The sequence below is a fragment of the Leucopleurus acutus genome (genome assembly GCF_964270905.1).
Source record: "Leucopleurus acutus genome assembly, chromosome: 2".
NCBI lineage: Eukaryota > Metazoa > Chordata > Mammalia > Artiodactyla > Delphinidae > Leucopleurus > Leucopleurus acutus.
Window position 1 is genome coordinate 178,232,126 of NC_139143.1, and position 19,706 is coordinate 178,251,831.

A 19,706-nucleotide genomic window follows, 5' to 3' on the forward strand; every position below is an offset into this window, starting at 1 on the left:
TCTGCCTTCTCCAGAAAACCCCGAGGTAGGAAAAAGTCGATGCCCTTTTCACCTCCCAGGAGACAGAGCATGAGAACATCAGCTCCCACGGCTGCCACCTGGATGTCACGCCAGGAAGATAACAAAGAAAGAGGGCAAGGGAGAAGGAATTGGGGGTATCCAAGATTTCGATCCACACTTAGAAGTCCCTGGTTATAAGGCGTAAATTCTAATAAATATTAAAGTGGTCCAGTCAGGGTGGATGCTAATCGTTCTGATGCCCGGGGGTAGATTGCAAAAATGACCACAACTCTTCTTACCTCTCTGTATCCTCACCTCTCACGATGTCATGCTAAGCTTTTCCCATCAAGCGGTAGACTGTTTTCCCCACCCCCGAATCTGAACTCTGAACTGGCCTTGCGATTTACTGTGGTCAATAGAACATGGTGGAAGTGATGGTCCACCGGTTCGCCAGCAAGGCTTCTGGAGGCCCAACGCACGTCCCCTCTTTCTTGGAAACACCCTGGGCCCACCTGCAGGAGGGCAGGAACCCACCTGGATCAGGGTCGTCAGGCCAGCTGGCTGGCTGAGGACCTCAGACCTGTGAGAGCACTTGGCAGGGATCAGCAAAGCCAGCTCACGGATGACCAGAGACACCAGAGAACCTCGCTGAGACCAAAACAACCGCCCAGCTGAGCCCCAGCTAAACCACCACCTTGCAGAAGTGCAAGCTACGTAATGGGCCCGTTTAATGTCATTAAGTTTTGGTGTCGTTTGCCATGCGGTGTAACTCACTGATGTCGTTGGTCTTCACTACCTGAGGCTCTGGGGTTCTCAGCACTGTGCCGAGCTTGGAGGCCACATGAACAGCGTGGACATGCCCCTGCCCCTTACCTGACAGGCTTGGGAGGAGAAAGGCCATCCTCATGCAATACCGGAGAACACACAGAGGCTGTAATCACTCACAAAAGTTCATTGAGGCTCTGCTAGGCGGCAGGCACAGAGCTGGGCAGTAGGGATACAGACGTTTAAAGAAAACAAACAGAGAATCAGGTGTAAATATCCTGGGGAGAAAGTTGAGAGCCAGAGCAGCTTTTAGAAGTTCAAGTTCAGGCACTTACACTCTGGATTGAGTGACGCTGTCATGGGTGTGAAGACAGAGAAGCCAGCGGTGGGTGGTCAGCAGAGGGTCTGGGAACTAGGGCTCTGGGGCTCTGCCTGGCTCAACTGGCAGGTCACAGGGGAAACTGGTCTGTTTTCCCACCTGCCCACGCGCTGTAGTAATCGCTACTGCAGAAGGAAACTTGGGGTTGACGGGCGTCACGGTGAAGGTTGTAAAAGGCGGTGAGGGGAGTGACCATGGAAAGCCAGGCATGGAACCAGGGTGGCTGGGCACCTCCCCTCCTTGGGGACTCTGGACCACAACAGAGACCAGCTCAGGACTGGCCAAGTGACACAGTGGAGGGAGGGAGGCCAGGGCTGGGCTCAGCATGGGGGCAGGGATTTCAGTGTGAAATCCAGGCCGTGGTCCACCGCCTGGGCCTTCGATTCTAATCTGTAAAATGGGGCCCGTGGTGGTATCGAACTCCTCCCATCGATGCCCTGATTCTGGGAGGACAGGACAGTGGTGGGACTGTGGAGGGATGTCGTTGGCTTTCACTGGGAAAGGGCGATCACTCATCCCCTCAACAAATCCACGTCAAAGGCCTGCGGCAAGCCAGGCCCTGTGCTAAAGCAGAGACATAAAGCTGCATCCGACTCCAAGTTGCTCAGATTAGGCAGAACACAAGTCAGCGGGTGATCGCAAGGCAGGCTGGGAGATGCTGGAATTGGGGTCAGCTCACGAGCCATGACCACCATCGGGGCAGGGGGTCAGCATTCCCCGAGGAATGCTGAGGGTCTGACGTCTCACCTGAGAGCTGAAGATAAGGGGGAGCTGGGGTACCAACTGAGGGAGAGGGATGGAAGGTGATTCAACAAACCTGCTCGAAAGCGCCGCTGCCACGTCTCCCCCCAGATCAGCTGAAGGGCCGTCCTCCATGTGTGCCCCTCCCCCAAGCCAAAAACATGCATGTCAAATTCTTTTTCTCATATCCCACATCTAATGTGTTGGCACCTTCAAAATACACTTAGATTCTCTATTTATAAAATACTTCAGTAAAATGTACACATTTTTAAAAAGACAAAGATGAGAGAGGAAAAGTTTAGAACCACCTGGGCCACCTTCAGGGCCGCCATCTTGGTCTGAGCCACCGTCGCCTCGTTCCTGGGCTACCGCTTGCCCACATCATTCTCTCCACTTCCACCCTCAGCCTCTGCAACCTCTCAGCCACCAGCAGCTGGTCAGCTGGGTGCCTGGAGTCTGATCGCGTCACTCCTCTCCTCACGCCCTCCCCGTCTGCCTCTGAGTAAGAGCCGATGTCCTTCCACGGCCCCGAAACCCCCATGACCATCCCCACGCAGCCTCGCTTCCTAGCCTCTCCCGCTCACTCCCTCCACCCCAGCCAATGGCCTCCATGCTGTTCTGTTCCTTGAACATGGCGGCCACGCTCCCTCCCAGGACCCTGCCCACAGCGGCTCCCTCTGCCTAGAAGGGGCATCCCACGTGCCTGACTCCCTACCTCCTTCAAGTCTCTGCTGGGATCTCAGCTTCCTGATAAAGCTTATGCGACCCCCCTCCTTAATACTGCCCACACTCCGCTGGCCTTTCCCATCCCCTTCGTCCTGTTCTCTGTTTCCCCATGCATCGTACGCTCATGGATACCACTGCTCGTTGTCTGCCTCCCCACTGGAAGATGAGCTCCTGAGGACAAGGATCTGTGTCCTTTTCTAATCCCTCGTGTATATGTTGAATGACATGAGGTCAATGCGAAAGGATTGCATTAGCTCAGAGTGGGGAGCATGGAACGTGGGAGTCGATTTTCAAGCGAGCAGGAGATGAGGCAGGCAAGGCCAGGTCAAGGAGAGCCTGCGGCCACTCTAAGAGGTCTGGGCTCGATCCTGGGAGCAGCAGGGCTCCCAGTGCTCTGAGCCATCACCACTTTCCACCTGGGAGAGCTTGGGCAGCTCAGTGTCCTCAGGGGAAAACAGGCAGACGGTGGACGGCGGAGACCAGGGCGCGTGATGACTCACATGGGGAGGGCTGTGGCGATCGCGGGGACGCAGTCGTGTCCCTTCCTTCCACCTCGGCACTGTTGTAGGAGCGAACGCCCTGCCTCAGAGGGGACAGACGTCAAGTGTAGATGCGTTTTTGCGACAGCCTTGTGTCTGCACCTTTTCCTCAGCTGCATTTCTTGCCGTCTGGGTGAAGCTGCCAGGCGGTCAGGGAGGGGTGGAGCAGTGGGCACACCCTCCACCAAGGGTGGGCTTTGGGCTCAGTGCCCCACAGGGAAAGGCTGTCACCGCTTTGGAGTGACTGTGTGCATGGCAGGCAGAGCCATTGTCCCGCATCCCCACTTCCAGGGTGTCTGTAAAGCTGTGAAAGGCGCGGGGATGAGCAGATGTGGGGAGTCTGGCATAAAGCGGCAGCGTGGGCACGGCTGGGGGCCTGGGGCGGGGCAGCCGGCCTGGCGGGGAGAGAGGTGACTGGGTCAGCGAGTACAGAGGCTCTCCCGGGGTGCCTGGGACGGACCAGGCATTACTGAGCTCATCCCGAAGCGAAATCATATCCGGTGGGAGAACAGAGAGCTGGGGCAGGGGGCGAGGTCCAGGCCCCGGGACCCTGAGCGGGGAGAAGGGGAATCCAGACATGCCCCCCAAGCCTTAGTTGCTGCAACAAGCGGCCTCCAGGTGCTGAGGCTCAGCTCGTCCAGGCACAGCGTTCCCTTTGTGCATAGTACACCCGACCTTCCTCCGGCCGGTTGCTGTTAAGTCCCCAACTGACTGCGGCTCAAGGCCACACCACTAACGCATGGCAGAGCAGCGACTAGAGCCCAGGCTGACTCTCCTTGCCCTAAGGTTCCCCTCCCCGAGCTCATCTGGGAAGGAATCCAGTACTGGCGAGACTTGGGGGAGGGGTAATGGAGGAGGCTGTTCCCCCCGGGGTTTAAACCCTTGCCCTAGAGGGAGGCCCAGATTCTGGTTCTGGCCAAGCCACTAAGTCGTTGTGTGGTTTCATTCATTCATTCACCCAGTGCACAAGTATCCAGTGTGCACTGGATTCAGTGGGCAGCCAGGCAAGGCAGAGAGGAGGGAGAGGGCACCAGGCAGAGGGGACGGCCTGAGCAAAGGCCGGGAGACAGGCAAGGGAGAGGGGCAGCCCGTAGCTGAGATGAGTGTGAAGCAGGGGTGGGGCTGAAGCGGGCTGGAAGGAGGGGAGCTAGGAGGCCGGAGAGAAGGAAGCTGGGGTGAGGACCCCCTCACATAAGCCCCTTCCTCTTCCTGGGCCCCAGGTTCCTATCTGTGTACATCTGACCCTTCCTGAAGCTTTTTTTCACCCAACTTGTTGATCATCAGTGAGACCTCAGAAATTATTCATTCCCTTTTCACAGATGAAAATGGAGGGTCTGAGCAGGCAGGTGGGGCTGGAATGGGAACCCATGTCTTCGGATTCTAAATTTCTTTTTTTTTTTTTTTTGCCATGCCCATGGCATGCAGGATCTTAAGTTACCTGACCAGGGATCGAACCCACGCCGCCTGCAGTGGGACCACGGAGTCTTAGCCACTGGACCGCCAGGGAAGTCCCAGTTCTAAATTTCTTGTTTCCCATCCCCTTTCTCAGAATGAAGGGGTTGAAGGGATGCTCTCTGAAGCTAAGGCTCTGGAGTCAGGGTTCAAACCCTGCTTGTGTTGCATGACCTTGAGTAACTTACTTGGCTTCTCTGGGCCTCAGTTCCCTCCTTTTATAAACAAAGCTATGAACAGCCCCCACCTCATAGGGCTGCTAGGCGGGTTCAGTGAGATGGCACACACAGAGCTCTGAGCCCCGTGCTCAGCATACAGTAAGTGCTTAATAAATCTTGCTCTACTCACAGAGCCCCGACATGCTGAGGGACCAGATGGCCAGCCCAGGAGGCAGGGTGTTTGGCAGGGTTGCAGGGCCGCATGCCCAGACCTTTGTACTGTGCACCCTTGCCTCCTAACGCCCAACTCTGCTTGTTGTCACAGTTGCTGGCATCAGCTGCTTGTTAGAAGTCACAGCTGGGGAAGCTGACAGCAGTGTTGCCATGACAACCACTGGGGAGGACAGGGACGCCTCCCTGCATTCATAGTCGGTCCTGAGCATGAAGAGAGGTGGCTCCCGGGCCCAGCTGAGACCAGGGCCGGACAGGCACCAGGGCCCTGGCTGTGCAGCTGGGGCACTAAGTTGCCCCCTTCCCTTCTCCTTCTGCCTCTCTCCTTCCCCTCCCCTCCCCCCAAAACCCACGTGTAGAGAGCCGGATTTTCTTGGTAAACCACAGCTTTGCTCTGCCAGGTTTCCATTTGGGGGAGAATGTCCCAGGCCAAACACTTCATCAGAATCTTCCTTCCTTCCACCTACTGCCCTTTGCCAGCCTGGCCCTGAGGACCTTTGGCCCAGCATGCAGTCAAGGGCCCCAGTCTCTGCACAGGCCCTGTGCTGGGAGCATTCTCCTCTGCGGCCTCAAGCAGTCCTCAGACCCAACGATGTGCTCTTCATTATTACACACATTTTACAGAAGGGGGAGATGGAGACTGGGAGGGGTGAGGCAACTAACCCAAGGCCAGTGGCCCCATGAGCGGCAGAGCCAGGGTTGCACCCAGTCTGCTCCTTGTGAGAGGCAGTGTCGATGGCAATGGTAAGGTGGAGGTGACAGTGATGGTTTCCTAGGGCTCTCCTGGGCATTGCCAGCCTGGGGCAGGGTCTCTCCCTTTGGGTTCAGACCCAGAGGGGCAGGAGGTGTGGAGCAAAGCATAGGCGGTGACCTATCGTGACCACTAGGTGTCGCCCAAGTTCTAGAAAAGAGTTGACAGCCACTCCCTGGGGGGGGGGCCTGAAGAATGGGGGCAAGGGGCAGTGCTTCTCTGAGAATGGAAGACTGACCTAGGTCTGGGCAGAGATGGTGTGTTGTAGAAAATCAGAACTGGACAGAAGTTAAAGCGGTAAAAGTAGATTTTATTAACTATTGCAGTGGGGGAAAAGAGACAGTATAGAACTGGGCTCAATTCTTAATAGAACGAAGAAAAGTGGGGATTTCTAACTAAGGAGCAGGGTGGGTGAGGGTAATCAGTGGCTGGAAAATTGCTAAGAGAGTAGGGGATTCTTGATAAACTGACCTAACAGGATTCTTGCGGAAGGCAGGTCGTGGCGATCAGATATCACCTGGGGACTAGTGAGAGGTGAGAAATTTGATCAGATATTGAGGAAGGGTGAGGATTCTCCCTAAACTGATATAGCCGGATTCTTGCTGAAACACAAGAATGATGCAAAGATGAACACAGAAGCCCACAGGTTGCGGCCAAGTTGAGAAAATTCTCAGAGGAGCCCAAAGTTTGGTCAAGGGGAGAGTCTTTGCCAGTCCCTCCTCTGGTTCAGGGAAAGAGGAGATCTTCTTTCTTCTGAACAATATGAGTTCCTTTCTCGATTGGTCATTTTTTTTCCCTTAGTGACCAGTGGAACCATCTGTTGAGACTTGGTAGTAAAGGGTATTTTCTCGATGGTGTGAACCATCAAGCATTTAAATGAGGGGGATATCTATGAAAAAAAGAAAAACAAAGATTAATGATCGGAGCAACTAAACCCAGTTTCTGGGTTCAGAGGACAGCCAGTTGAGACTTCTAGATGTTGAGCTTGAAGCATCTGTGGATGGTGAAGTGAGGAGAGCAGTGGCAATCCATCGGTCTTCCTGGTTGCAGTTTGCATCATCTCTGGTGGTGGCACCGACATCGATGTCATGTCACGTTTGTTTCTTGGAGAAGAGCGTGGACGCATCCAGCTTCAGCTCATAGGGCTTCTTTAGAAAGTCCCAGTAGGGATCTGGGCAGTTGGGTTTTAGTTCTCAGTGACTCCAAGTCAAGAGGGTGGGAGAAAAATTGGAAACATTCATCTGAAGAGTTGTAGCCAGATTTTGGAGAAAATTAGAAGAATTAACTAAATGTGCAGGATGGCAGGATTCATTCCGTTTACAGACAGGTAACAAAGCAGAAAGGAAAATGGAATCTAGCCAAGAGGTGAAAAATAGCTCAAAGACAATGAACAGGACTGTAATGTAATAACCCACGAGGCTGTGCTATACTTTCCCACTGAAAGTGAGAGGTGTTGAATTTTTTAAAATGCACACGTGAGAGTTGCGAGTTAAGTTTTATTTGGGGCAAAATGAGAACTATAGCATCTCAAATAGCACCGAGGAGCTGCTCCAAAGAGGTAAAGGGGGGAGGGGTCAGAATATGTGGATTTTGGTGCAGTCAGGCACACATTTTGTTTGTTTGTTTGTTTGTTTTTTGTTTTTTTTTTTCTGTACGCGGGCCTCTCACTGTTGTGGCCTCTCCCGTTGCGGAGCACAGGCTCCGGATGCGCAGGCTCAGCGGCCATGGCTTACGGGCCCAGCCACTCCGCAGCATGTGGGATCTTCCCGGACCGGGGCACGAACCCGTGTCTCCTGCATCGGCAGGCGGACTCTCAACAACTGCGCCACCAGGGAAGCCCCAGGCACACATTTTGACAAAAGTTGCTATTAGTCAAGAAGGTTGCTGCTGGTCACAAGGAGTCAGATGTCTCTGTTAATGATTTTAGTGCTTTTCTAGAGCTGAGAAGATGCAAGAAATTGAGCTCATAAAATAAATCTTCTCCTGAAAATATCTAACTATCTGAAGACCTGTTCTGCCAGTTTTTCCCAGAGCAAAGCGGGCCTCATTCCTGATCTCCACCCTTAACTCCTTTCAGGGGGTGTTGAAGGTCAGAGGCTGCGGTGGCTGGTGAGTTCATTCTTATAGAAACAAGAATGGCAAGCGACAACTTTTAGTTGGCAGAGATCCCGGGGTCCAATGATGAATCTGATTCCATCTGAGTCACAACTCCTAGAAAACCAGAGCCGGACAGTAGCTTAAGCGGCCAAAACAGGTTTTATTCAAGAACTATTGCAATAGGGACCAGTATAGAATCGGGCTCATTTCCAAATACAATTTCAAATCCTTACATTTCTTAAGTGAGAGTTTATAGCAGGGGGTGGGGGAGGTGGAAAATTGATAAGAGCTGGGGAATTCTTGCTTAACCGACCTAACTGGATTCTTGCAGAAGGCAGGTGGGGTAATCAGGTATCACCCAGGGGCTGGTGGAGGATGAGGAATCTGATCACGTATTGAGGGTGGGTAGGGATTCTCACTAAACTGACATGGCAGGATTCTTGCTAAAACGGGGCAATAGAAACCCAAATGTTGAGACCGAGCTGAGAAAAGATCTCAGAGGAGCCTGACTAAATGTTGGTCAAGGAGAGAGTCTTGATTAGTGGCAGCCCCCAGACCAGTGGGAAGCAAGTCCAGCCCCTTCCTCGAGCCTCTGCATAAAAGACCTCACTAACTTGAGGAGAGAAAGACCACCCATACTGTAGAAGCAAAGAGCCCTTCTTCAAACACTGTGACCCCACTCCCCCTCGCCACCTCCAGAGGCATCAGATACACCATCCCATCTCCACCCCATCCCCTTGGGGGCCACTTCCAGGATTGGCTGCATCCTTCGTGCTCCCCTGACACCACCTCGCACCCTATGTCAAGGGTATCGGTCCACGTGTCTGCCTCTCCCTCCCAGGCTGTGGGGTCCTGGGGGCAGAGGCTGCGTCTGATAAGTGGTGTCTACCCCGAAGCCCAGCCTCATGCCTGGTCCATAGGAGACCATGGGGATAGGTCCGTTGAATGAATGAACCAATGGATGATCATGTCCAGGGCTTTTCAAAACGTTAGCTGAAGACTCTCTTTTCTTCTTACAGTAGCTCATGTGAAGGATCAATATGTAACACAGGAAAAGCACGGCTGATCATGGAAGAATGAGGTGGGGGGCTCAGACCCCCATCTGCTCAGCCTCCCCTTCCCCAGAGATCACCCCTAGAAGTCCCAGGAAAACCCATGGCCTTGGGGAGCATCTGAAACATTGGCTCTGGTCTCTCTGCACTTGGGGAAACTGATGCCCATCACAGGGAAGAGGCTAAGGCCAGGACCCAGGACCTGACGCCCTGCTGGACTCTCAGTCACTTGTCCCACTGACCCCAGCTGCCCAACTCATCATTAAGGAGGTGCGAAGAGATGACATTAAAAGTCAGATGCTGAGGATTCAGATCCCAGCCCCATCACTAATGACCTGTGTGACTTTGGGCAAGTTACTTACCTTCTCTGGGCCTCGGTTTTTTCAACAGAAAAGGATGGGGCAGAGGGAGAGCATTGTGGAGATGGAGGCCTAGTCAGTACTCAGCCCAGTAGTTGTTATCATTGTCCGGCCGCTGGACCACAGCCCCACTTTCCAACCCTCCTAACAGTTTTGTCTCTGCTGGAGGAGGGCTGCTTCGCCCAGGCCAGGAGCGGGAAAGGGATAGGCCCTGCCCGATGCTGAGGGTCAGGGAACCCACTTTCCCCAGAGCTGGAGACCCGGGAGGGAGCCACTGTGCTTCTCCCTGGCCAGTGGGCGCCTTGCCAACGAGGACTCAGCAGTGGGCAGTGGAGGTAGGAGGCCTTTATTAGTTTGAGGAGGGGTGCCACGTCCTGTGGACAATCTCTGGGGGTTGCAGTATCTGGGAGAGTCTGGGGTGAGGCAGGGGGCAGGCAGGACCCCTTAGCAGCAGAATCCCGTCCCAACACCTAGACTTTTAGGAGGGGAGGCTGTCTGCACGGGTAGAGGGGCACAGCCAGAAACCCAGGCTCCCACAGGCAAGGGGCCCAGGCCTCTGCTGCCCCCGCCTCTGGGGGACTCCCCATCCTGGCTCCATTCCTGCTGGGGGGTGGGCGGGGCTTCAGCTCAGAGTTGATGGGGTCAGCTCAGGAGCAGGTGGGCTCCTGAGAGCATCTCGGTGACTGGGCAGGTCGGGTGCGGGCCCACGGGGGACCACAGCCATCACCCCACGGCCAGCAGGACAGCAGGGGTTGAGCAGCAGGGAGGCCTCCCACACACAGCGACAGCTGCCTCCAGAGCCCAAGGCAGGTTCTAGAAGCTGCAGCTTGGCAGGGCTCCGTCCAGTCCTACCGTCTTTTTTGTAGATGTTCTCCCTATCCCCACGTCCCTCCCCGCCTGTGCTCGTCTTGACTGTCCCTCCCCCCGTGCCGGTGGTCCTCGGCGGCCGCAGGGTGCGCCGGGATTCTTGGCGGATGTTTTCGGTGTCCCGGGGGGTCAGTGGCCCTCAGGGCTGACGCTGGCTGAAGGCAGAGGGTTGAGCGAGGCAGGGTGCGCTGGCTACTTGGAGGCCGCTGACCCTGAGGTCAAGAGGTGAGCTGAGGAAGGACTGGGAAGCTGGGGAAACAGCAGTGCTGGGGCAGAGTCAAGAAAGCGGGCCCGCTGAGGCCTGACCCTCCTCCTGTTCTGCCCGTAATCCCACAAGCCCCAGCAGGAACCTGGGCCCCAGGGGGGACCCCACCCCCAAGGCTCCTCTGCTCCCTCTTCTCCTGCCATGACCTCTCTGGTCTGGACGTCTGGCCCTCACCTTGTGTCACTTCTCCCACTCTCTCCCCTTCCTTCCCTCTTCACATCCTGCTGCCTTCTGGAATCTTCCCCACAGCCTCCTGCCTGGACCTGGTCTCTCCTGCCTTTGTCTCCTCTTCACGGAGGTGGGTCCCAGCTCCCGGCTTCCTCCCCATCGCGAGGGCTTCTGTGGCCAGGCTGCAGCCTCGCCTCTCCTTGCCCGGGGAAAGAATGGTCCCTTCCACGCCCTGGCCTGGTTGCTGCGCTGGGAGAGATGCAGGGGGAGCGCCTGGAGGCCTGGGGCTTCCCCCTCCCGCGTTTGTCAGGGACCCGGGCAGCCTAGGGTCGGGGCGCCCCTCAGAGCAGTTCAGCGTTGCAGGGCAGCGGCCAGGGTGTGCCTCTGACATGAATGTGTCGGCAGAGGACCCGAGTGGTGGGGACACATCTGAGTGTGCACCTGGGGGCGGTGCATGTGGGCTCTGTCAGTGCCCAGTGCTCTGAGGCCCTCTGGGTAACTGAGGCCAGACTTCAGGCCTGGGACGTTAGCCCCGTGACCATCCTGTGGTCTGGGCTGGGACTCATGTGCTACTTTGACAAAGGCCAGGATGGGACCACCTGCCCTTTTCATGGGGCTTTGGAGGGCTGCAAGGCTCCCAAAGCAGGGCTCACCCTGAGTCATCCCCTGGGAGCAGCCGAGGGGCCCCAGAACCAGGCCTGTGACCAGCGCTCTGTCTGCCTGGGAACCTGGTCCTAGGACACGCCAAGCTCTGGGCCCATGTTGGCCGCCCCAGGTCTGGCTCTCGAAGACTCCGGGCCCCAGCCTTGAGGGCCTGGCTGAGGACGTCAAGCTAGTGCCAGTGAGAGGCCCCCCTCCCTCAGAGGCCCCCAGTCTTCCGTAGGTCTTGCCTTCCACACTCGGGAGAGACCCCAACAGGGCACATGCCCCCTGCCACGTCCAAGATGAAGCCACACCCAGGTCTGGGCTGGAGGAGCCGGGTGGCCAGGGCCCCGGCCTTTCTGAGTCCTCTGGGGCCGGTCTCGCTGGAGGGCTCCAGGGAGGAGGGCAGCCCAGGGGCCCCCGACCCGCCCCCACCTCCACCTGCTCCATCTGGCTGGTCCCCAGGACCAGAACCTCCAACCCTCCTCTCTGTCAGCCCCCAGAGGGCGCTAGGGAGGGGCCGGGGCCGTGGCCCATAGATGCTGCAGTTGGGCGTGGGGCTCTGGCGGTAGATGTTGAGGTAGGTGCCATGCTCCTTCCTCCCTGTACGTCTGCTTCTGGAAGCGCAGGACCACGCTCTTGTCACACTCGCACGTCTGCTGGTCACGCTCCGTCTGGTTGAGCTCGCCTGTGGGGAGTGGAGCACACGGACTCTGAGGTCACAGTGGACCTCGGAAGGTGGTCTCGGGCCAACAGCACCAGCACCGTCAGCGGGCCCACCCCAGGCCTGCAGGCTCAGACACTCGGGGCCCAGCCTCTGCATTCACAGCCCTCCAGGTGCCCCTGGTGCATAGGAAACAGAGAACCCCTGAAGCCCAACAGAACAATGTCAACAGGGGGAAACTGAGGCCCAGGAAAGTGTGCGTTTGCCTAAGTCATCCAGCAAACCCAAGGCAGAGCTGGGACGGAAACTCAGGCGTCAGGAACTCGCCCCCCAGCCCAGTTACTTTCTACCATCGCAGGCCTCTCTCAAGCACAGAATCACAGCACGCCCACCCTGGAGGGAGTTTGTGGTGAGGACGGAGTGAGAAAACCACTTATAAAGAGCTTAGCTCAGTGCGTCCCAGGGAGCAAATGCTGTCGTAGTTGTTATGGGCCTTCAGAAATCATCTACCCCATAGTTCTCAGCCTTAGGTGCGCATTAGAATCAGCTGGAGGGCTCCTGAAAACCAAGGCTGCCCAGCCCCACCTGTAGAGCTTCTTCTGACAAGTGCTGTTGATGCTGCAGGTTCGGGGAACACCTCTCGAGAACAACCCACTAGCCCAATTGTTTGCAAACTTGCAAACTCTCCATCAGCAGAATACCTTCTCTGACGTGAAACTCTTGGCCAAAGACTAATATATCAAAGAGCCGAAAGAGGGGACTTCCCTGGGGATCCAGTGGTTAAGACTCTGCGCTCCCAATGCAGGGGAGGCCCGGGTTCGATCCCTGGTTGGAGAACTAAGATCCCACATACTGCAACTGAGCCCGAGAGCTGCAACTAGAGGGGCCCGCACGCCGCAGCAAAGACCCAGTGCAGCCAAAATAAAAAAGATAAGAATAAAAAATATTTTTTTAAACAGCTGAAAGAGAAGCCACTAGAGCTACAAAATACATTAAAGAGGCAGCTGGACCACCGATCCAGGGATAACCGACCCCCCACTAGGCTCTCACAGCAGTTGACATGATGACCCCAGAAATCCCCAGAACCCAGTGTGAAAACCACTGCTTGGGTTAGTCCATTGTCTTGGGGGTTGAGGAGGGAAATTCCTCTCCATGAACTGCTTAATGACTCCTCTCTCAAGCCAGACCCTCCACCACACATCTGAACAGCAGAATATGAGGACCAGACAGCCCTGGGCTGCCGAGGGTCCCCAGATGTGCCCAGTTCCCCACCAGACTCCTTCCCAGAGAACAGGAGTCTTGAGTATCTTTGCAAAGCTGGCATTGCTTGTGAGCTCTTAGTAAGGAATGACACACAGCCTGGTGAAGATAAGGAGACAAAGGGAGCCCAGGGCTGCCCACGGGGCTGGGCCAAGGGGCACCTGCTACCCCAGGGTGGGACACTAGCAGGGGCTGGGCAGGGACACCTGGGCCATCAGCTTGGACGCTGCGCCCCTCAGGTGGGGAATGTGTCCATGGTAAAGGAGGGAACCTGCCAGGCCTGGCTCCAACACCTCGAATCCCCAGAAAACCTGGGTGTCTAGGATGGGGCCACGTCATCTGCTGGGGTCCCAATGACAGAACTAGAAGGGAATGGGTCTGCTCAGATCCAAACCCCTCAATGTACCCATGGGGAGACTGAGGCCAGGTGGGGAAGGACCCTGCCCAGGGTCATACATGCTGGGAGAACATGGGTTCCAACCCAGGTCCCCTGACTCTCATGCCAGCCTGACACAAAGTTTCAGGATCACCTGAGGATCTGATTAAAAACAGAGAGTCCTGGACCCCGCCAAGACCTGACCCACTGAATCAGGATCACTCCCTAAGCTCTCCGAAGCTTAAGAATCTCAGGGACTGGGGCACCTGGGGGCCAATTCAGGCCTGGGGGCTCCGAGCACATCAGGGAGATGTGCCAGGGCCACAGCCAGGGTTATTAGATTTGGCAAACAAACAAGCAAACGAAAAACAAGGTACCTGGTTAAATCTGAATTTCAGACAATAAATATTTTGGTATAAGTATATCCCAAATATTGCATGGGATATACTTATGCTAATTCTTCATTTCATACTAATACTTACTAATTTTATGCTAACATTTAGTTTTTAGTATAAAACTAAAGTGTCTAGGATATACTTACATAAAAACATCTTTCATTGTTTATCTGAAATTTGAATTTAACTGGGCATCCTGTATTTCATCTGGTAACCTGGCCCACGGCCCTAGCACAGGCTGAGGGGGCTGGCAGTACACACTTCCGTGAGGGGAAGGGGCGATGGTGGGAGAGGGACTCACTGCAGACAATGTTAGTGTTGTTCTCGATGGTGTAGTCGTAATGGTCCACATAGGTGTGGCAGCCCAGGTCAAAGAGCTCCTGGGGCTTCCCTGGTGGCGCAGTGGTTGAGAGTCCACCTGCCGATGCAGGGGATGCAGGTTCGTGCCCCGGTCCAGGAGGATCCCTCATGCCGCGGAGCGGCTGGGCCCGTGGGCTGTGGCCGCTGGGCCTGCACGTCCGGAGCCTGTGCTCTGCGGCGGGGGAGGCCGCAGCGGTGAGAGGCCCGCGTACTGCAGAGAGAAAAAAAAAAAAAATTTAAAGAGCTTCTGGTAGCAGCAGTCGTGGACATGGCAGCACGTAGGTGCGGGGAAAGGAGAGCAGGCAGGCATAGCCAGGCTTGGCCCCTCTCCCACCGGCAGTGACCTCTATCATGATCATCTGTTCCTGTCCCTCACGAGTCAGACCTTCAGACTGAGGCCCAGAGAGGGCAGTTACTGGCCTTAGGTCACACAGCCAGGCAGAACCAGGCCAGTGCCCCAGGTTCTTGTCCGTGATCCCCTCCCTTTGCCCTCCGCCCAGAGCCCTAGCTTTCCCCCCCACCCCCTGGAGCCCTGGCTGCAGCTGCAGGAGGGGTCAGGGTGGGAGGGAGGGGCCTGAGTGAAGTCAAAGTAGGAAGAGACCGGCTAGAGGCAGGGGCTATACCTGGCTGTGCACGATGGCCAGGGAGACACGAAGGCCTGGAGAGTTAAGTGGGGCTTGGGGATGGGGGACAGGAAGCAAATGTGGTGTGGCTGTCCCACCCCCTCTGGTGGAGGGCAGGTAATTAGTCAACATGCATTTATGAAGCCTCCGCTGATACCAGACTTGGTGCTTCGGGGGAGACAGGAGCAAGGGATGAGCCACGGCTTCCAGGAACTCCCGGTCTGATGGAGGAAGCACAGTCCTGTCCACCTGAGCCTCCAGTCTGAGGGGCCAGTGGTCACAGCCCTCGCCTTTGTCACGTATAAGCTGTGTGACTATTGCTCTCATGTGTATTTGGAGACAGGTCAAAGGCTCCTTCCGGTGAGAACGGAAGTTCAAATGCCTCCAAGCCCAAGACCTTGGAAAGGGACAATGGAAAGTGTCCAAGATGGGACTTCCCTGGCAGTCCAGCGGTTAGGACTCTGCACTTTCACTGCCGAGGGCCCAGGTTCAATCCCTGGTTGGGGAACTGAGATGCCACAAGCCTCGCGGCCAAAAGAAATAAAAATAAAATAAACATGCCAATGATAGAATTAAAAAAGAAAAGCCACAATGTTATACACTTTAAAAAAAAATGAAAGAAAAGAAAAGAAAATATCCAAGATGGTTGAGGAGGACACGGGTCAAAGGTCAGGCTTCTGGCCACTAACTCATCAAACAAGCCTCCTCCTTGGGGGAAGGGGCGTCTCCCACCTCTCAGAGATGGAGACAGTCTGACCTTTACTGTCCCTGCCCGGTTCCAGCAGACCAGACTCTCCAGGACCTACCAGTACACCTCATCCATGGGCAGGCCACGCCCCCCCACCTCCCGCAGTAGCAGCCGTAGCCCACGAAGGACAAGATGGCGTTCCTCCCTGGCTTCCACCAGGGACCTGAGGTTGAGCAGGCTGCTGTGGGCCATGGGCAGGACTGCAAGAGAACCCAGGGGGTGCTGTGAGTTCCCTGCCCTGTGCGTGGCCTCTCCTGTTTGACTGGCTGTCCTTCCAACACCCCAGGGCTGGGGAAAGGGGAAGGGACAGAGGGAGGAGGAGAGGGAGAGCAGAGCAGGAGGAGGGTGCAATCTTCAAAGCAGCCGGTATGGTGCATTACACAATCCTTACACTGAGGCCTATGGCCCTGAGAATATAATAATAGCATTTGCCAGGCACTGTCCTATGCCCCTTGCATGCATTAACTCATCAAGCTTTCCCTGCAACCCTGCAGAGTGCTGATAATATCCCCATTTTACAGATGAGGAGACTGAGACCCAGAGTGTATAGTAACTTCCCCAGGAAGACATGGTTGAAAAGAGGTGAAGCAGAATTTGGACCCAGCCAGTGAGAGCCCAGTGCCTTATACACTCTAAGGGGCTTCACAAATGCCACATACTCTTCTGAACACGATTCTGGGCCCCTCTGGCGTGGCCTGGCTCCTCTGCTCCCAGCAGGGACTCAGCGTCCCCACATGGCCCTGGGGCCAGTGCATCATTCAATGAACACACACACACACACACACACACACACACACACACACACACACACACACACACGTATATATTTCTTCCCCTTTGTACTTGTCTCACAGGTAGTGCAACAACCTTTCCTACACCAGCAAAATCAGCTTCCCGGCATCCTCAGGCAGCTCACCCCAGGGACATATTCTCCCCTCCCCTGCTTCCCTGCCTCCTGGGCTCCCAGATGTGCTGGCTCACTGCTGAGTCAACATCAAGCCTGGCATTTGGGTCCTTACCTGGTTGAGGCCACCACCCACACAGGCTGGAGGGCCGCTGTCATCCCATTTTATGGATGAGCAAACTGAGGCTCAGAAAGGTGAAGCTTTGCCCAGGTCATGCAGCCTGGAAGTGGCAGAGCCCAGACCTGAACCCAAGTTTGTGTGCCCCAGAGCTGGGATGCCTCCCCAACCCGGGCTCCTCCATCTGTGCCCGGGGCTGGGCACCCAGTTCAGCCTAACCCTAACTCTCTCCACATCCCCCATCCAGCTCCACGGCCTGAAAAAGGAAATGTACTGGGAGAGGGAGGAAGCTAAGAATTTCAGAAACGGAGACTGGATGGAAACCCAAAGGCCGAAATTACTTGTTTCTGGAGACGTGGTTGTCCAACATCGCTAGTGATGACAAGGGACTCACCACCTCCACATGCCTCAGTGGGAAGAGCACAGACTTTGGAGTCAGACAGAGGCAGGTCCAGAACTAAAGCTCCCTGGGGCTCTGTTTTCCCATCTGCAAAATGGGAATAACAATCCCAGACATCGGGCAGGCCCGCTCTCGGGGCCTGGCACGCACCAGACCCTCGCTGCCCCCATGGTGCCCCCTCCCAGGAATTGTTGTGCCCCTGAGCCAGGCCTGCCCTTCCCCTATACCTCCCACACTCATACAGTCCCACAAGCAGACCCACACTCACCCCCCATGCCCGTACACATGCACACGCACTCCCACTCTCACACACACACAGCACCCAGAGCGGCCACGTGCACATTCCACTCCGAGTGGAAGAAACAAAACCTGCATTCGCTCAGGCTGCAGCCTCTGTCCCAGGCCCCTGGGCCCGGCTGAACTCGAGGGGTTACGTTCTAAATAACAAGTCACTTCGCCTGAATTCAACCAACTGTTTCTCACGTCTGGCCACATTTAACCTTATTTCGTTTCTGATATTTTCTTCCTTCGTCTCAAACCTGGCTGGGTTCAGGGAATGCTGAACAGGTGGACAGAAAGCCAGTGGGACATTCAGCCCATCTTCCGCCTACACAGGGCAGCTGCCACCAGGACGCCTGCCTGTGTGTCAGGAGCCTCAGCTGTCCAGGGGGTGGGGCCCCCCAGAAAGAAGAAGGAAGAAGGCCCCCAGACCTGCTCCATGTCTTCCGGTACATCTCACACCCAGACACTGCTACACACCTGCCATGTGAAGATGTGTACAGCCTACTTTCATATACACGCTCTAGAGACACACACGCCACTGTGAACACACACTTACACAACATCCTGATGTGCGTTACACACATAGACATCACCACGTGCTCGGACACACCCACACACACATAGATACATGCGGCTATCTGCACGCAAGCTCACCAGCTCTGCATGTACACACGTACACCAGCACGTTTTCCTATGTACACAAGCACCCTGGTGTCCCTAAGTGCCCTGACGCCAAGCCACCACCACCACTTTACGATGCTTGTTCAGCTGTGGGCCCTGCATCCTTGAAGCTCGTAAATAGTAAATGCCGGCCGCCCGGGTATGTTTACAGGTGCCTGGAGGAGTAAAGAGCCCCAAAGAAGGGATGAAGCCAGGCAGGGGCAGAGCCAGGAAGCAGAGACCCAATGGCAGGCCTGAGGTCCTGTGGCCTGTGGGTGAGTCACAGCAGAAAGGCTGTGGGTGTCGGGGAAGGAGGAGCTTCCCAGCACCTTCAGTCACCACAGCTGGCCAGGATGCGATGGTGATGAACGTCTTCATCCCCAGGTAAGACCTGAGAGAGGAAGAAACCCTGGTCTTGGGTCCGTCCCTTCCCCCTGTGTGGGGTTCCTGGCCTGTGGCTCCCTCCTGGACCTCGTTACAGGTGTGGTCAACGCCATCTCTTTTTTGTTTGTTTTTTTTTTTGCAGTACGTGGGCCTCTCACTGTTGTGGCCTCTCCCGCTGCGGAGCACAGGCTCCGGATGCGCAGGCTCAGCGGCCATGGCTCACGGGCCCAGCCGCTCCGCGGCATGTGGGATCTTCCCGGACCGGGGCACGAACCCACGTTCCCTGCATCGGCAGGCGGACTCTCAACCACTGCGCCACCAGGGAAGCCCAACGCCATCTCTTGATGCCCCATTTCCTTCTGCCCTTGCCTTGTGATTAGCTCCTCCAGGAAGATCTGAGCACCTCCCACCTCCTGGGACAGACCCCAGGATGGCAGAGCCCACAGGCACCAGGAGCCTCCTTCCCTCCCACTCTGAGCAACAATCAGCTTCCAAGACAGGGAGCTCCTGTCTCATGGAGTTGGACCTTGTCACAGATCAGAACCAACCCCTTTCCATATGCACGCCAGGGAGTCACGTGACCCAACCTGCTGGCTGCCTCTTGCTCCCGGAGCCAGGAGACCTGGGTCCCTGGGTTCTAGCTGCAGCTCTACTTCCAAAATGCTGTGTGACCATCCATAGATCCCTTAGTCTCTCTGGGCCTCGAGTGCCTGTAAGGATTAGCTAGATGATCCCAAAGGCCCTTGTAGTGCTAAAAAGGCAATGACATATCTCAGCCACCATCAGAGACTCAGAGCTCTCCTTTCTGAAGAAATGGATTCTAGGAGCCAGTTCCCCACCCTCATCCCTGCTGCTCTCCAAGGAGGGCTCCATCCCAGGGAAGCAGGCAGGTACCTGGAGTTTCTCAAAGGAGAAGAGGCCCTGAGGCTCGGGCCCCTCCACCCAGAGGGGTGTCTAACCAGCCCCTTCTTCCTGAACTCTTTGGGGTTGGCCTGAGCCCCATCTGCCATGTTCCGGGTTCTGGGGGGCCAGGAACATAGGGCTCTCAAGGAGAGCCACGATCCACCCCAAAGTCTCCGGGGAGCAGGCCCCAGCTTCTCGTTGTTGCAGTGGCAGAGTAGTGCCGGGGCAATGCCCCAGGGCAGGATGCAGGGGACACATGGCCTAGAAAAAGGACGCTCCACCTCCCCCCACGGCCTGCCCACAGCTGCCGGGTAACGCCCACTCCAGGGTGCTCGGGCCTGTGGGGCGTGGGAGTGGATGCACCTGAAGAGGAGGTGGCCCTTCCCCAGGCATCTGAAAGGAAATTAGCCCAAAGTTCTCTCTCTTCCCATCTGAAA

At 56.0% G+C, this 19,706-nt stretch overlaps 1 protein-coding gene across 1 annotated transcript; it reads right to left on the minus strand.

Annotated features, from left to right (window-relative positions):
• Positions 1-412: 412 nt before the first annotated feature.
• Positions 413-19,376, minus strand: PLA2G2F (phospholipase A2 group IIF; the record flags this gene model as incomplete). Its single annotated transcript, XM_082834017.1, is given in 10 exon segments — positions 413-512; positions 11,802-11,880; positions 14,189-14,483; positions 14,487-14,488; positions 14,491-14,525; positions 15,677-15,714; positions 15,717-15,761; positions 15,763-15,818; positions 18,312-18,373; positions 19,261-19,376. Coding segments are annotated over 10 exon segments (828 nt in total).
• Between the last annotated feature and the right edge of the window lie 330 nt (positions 19,377-19,706).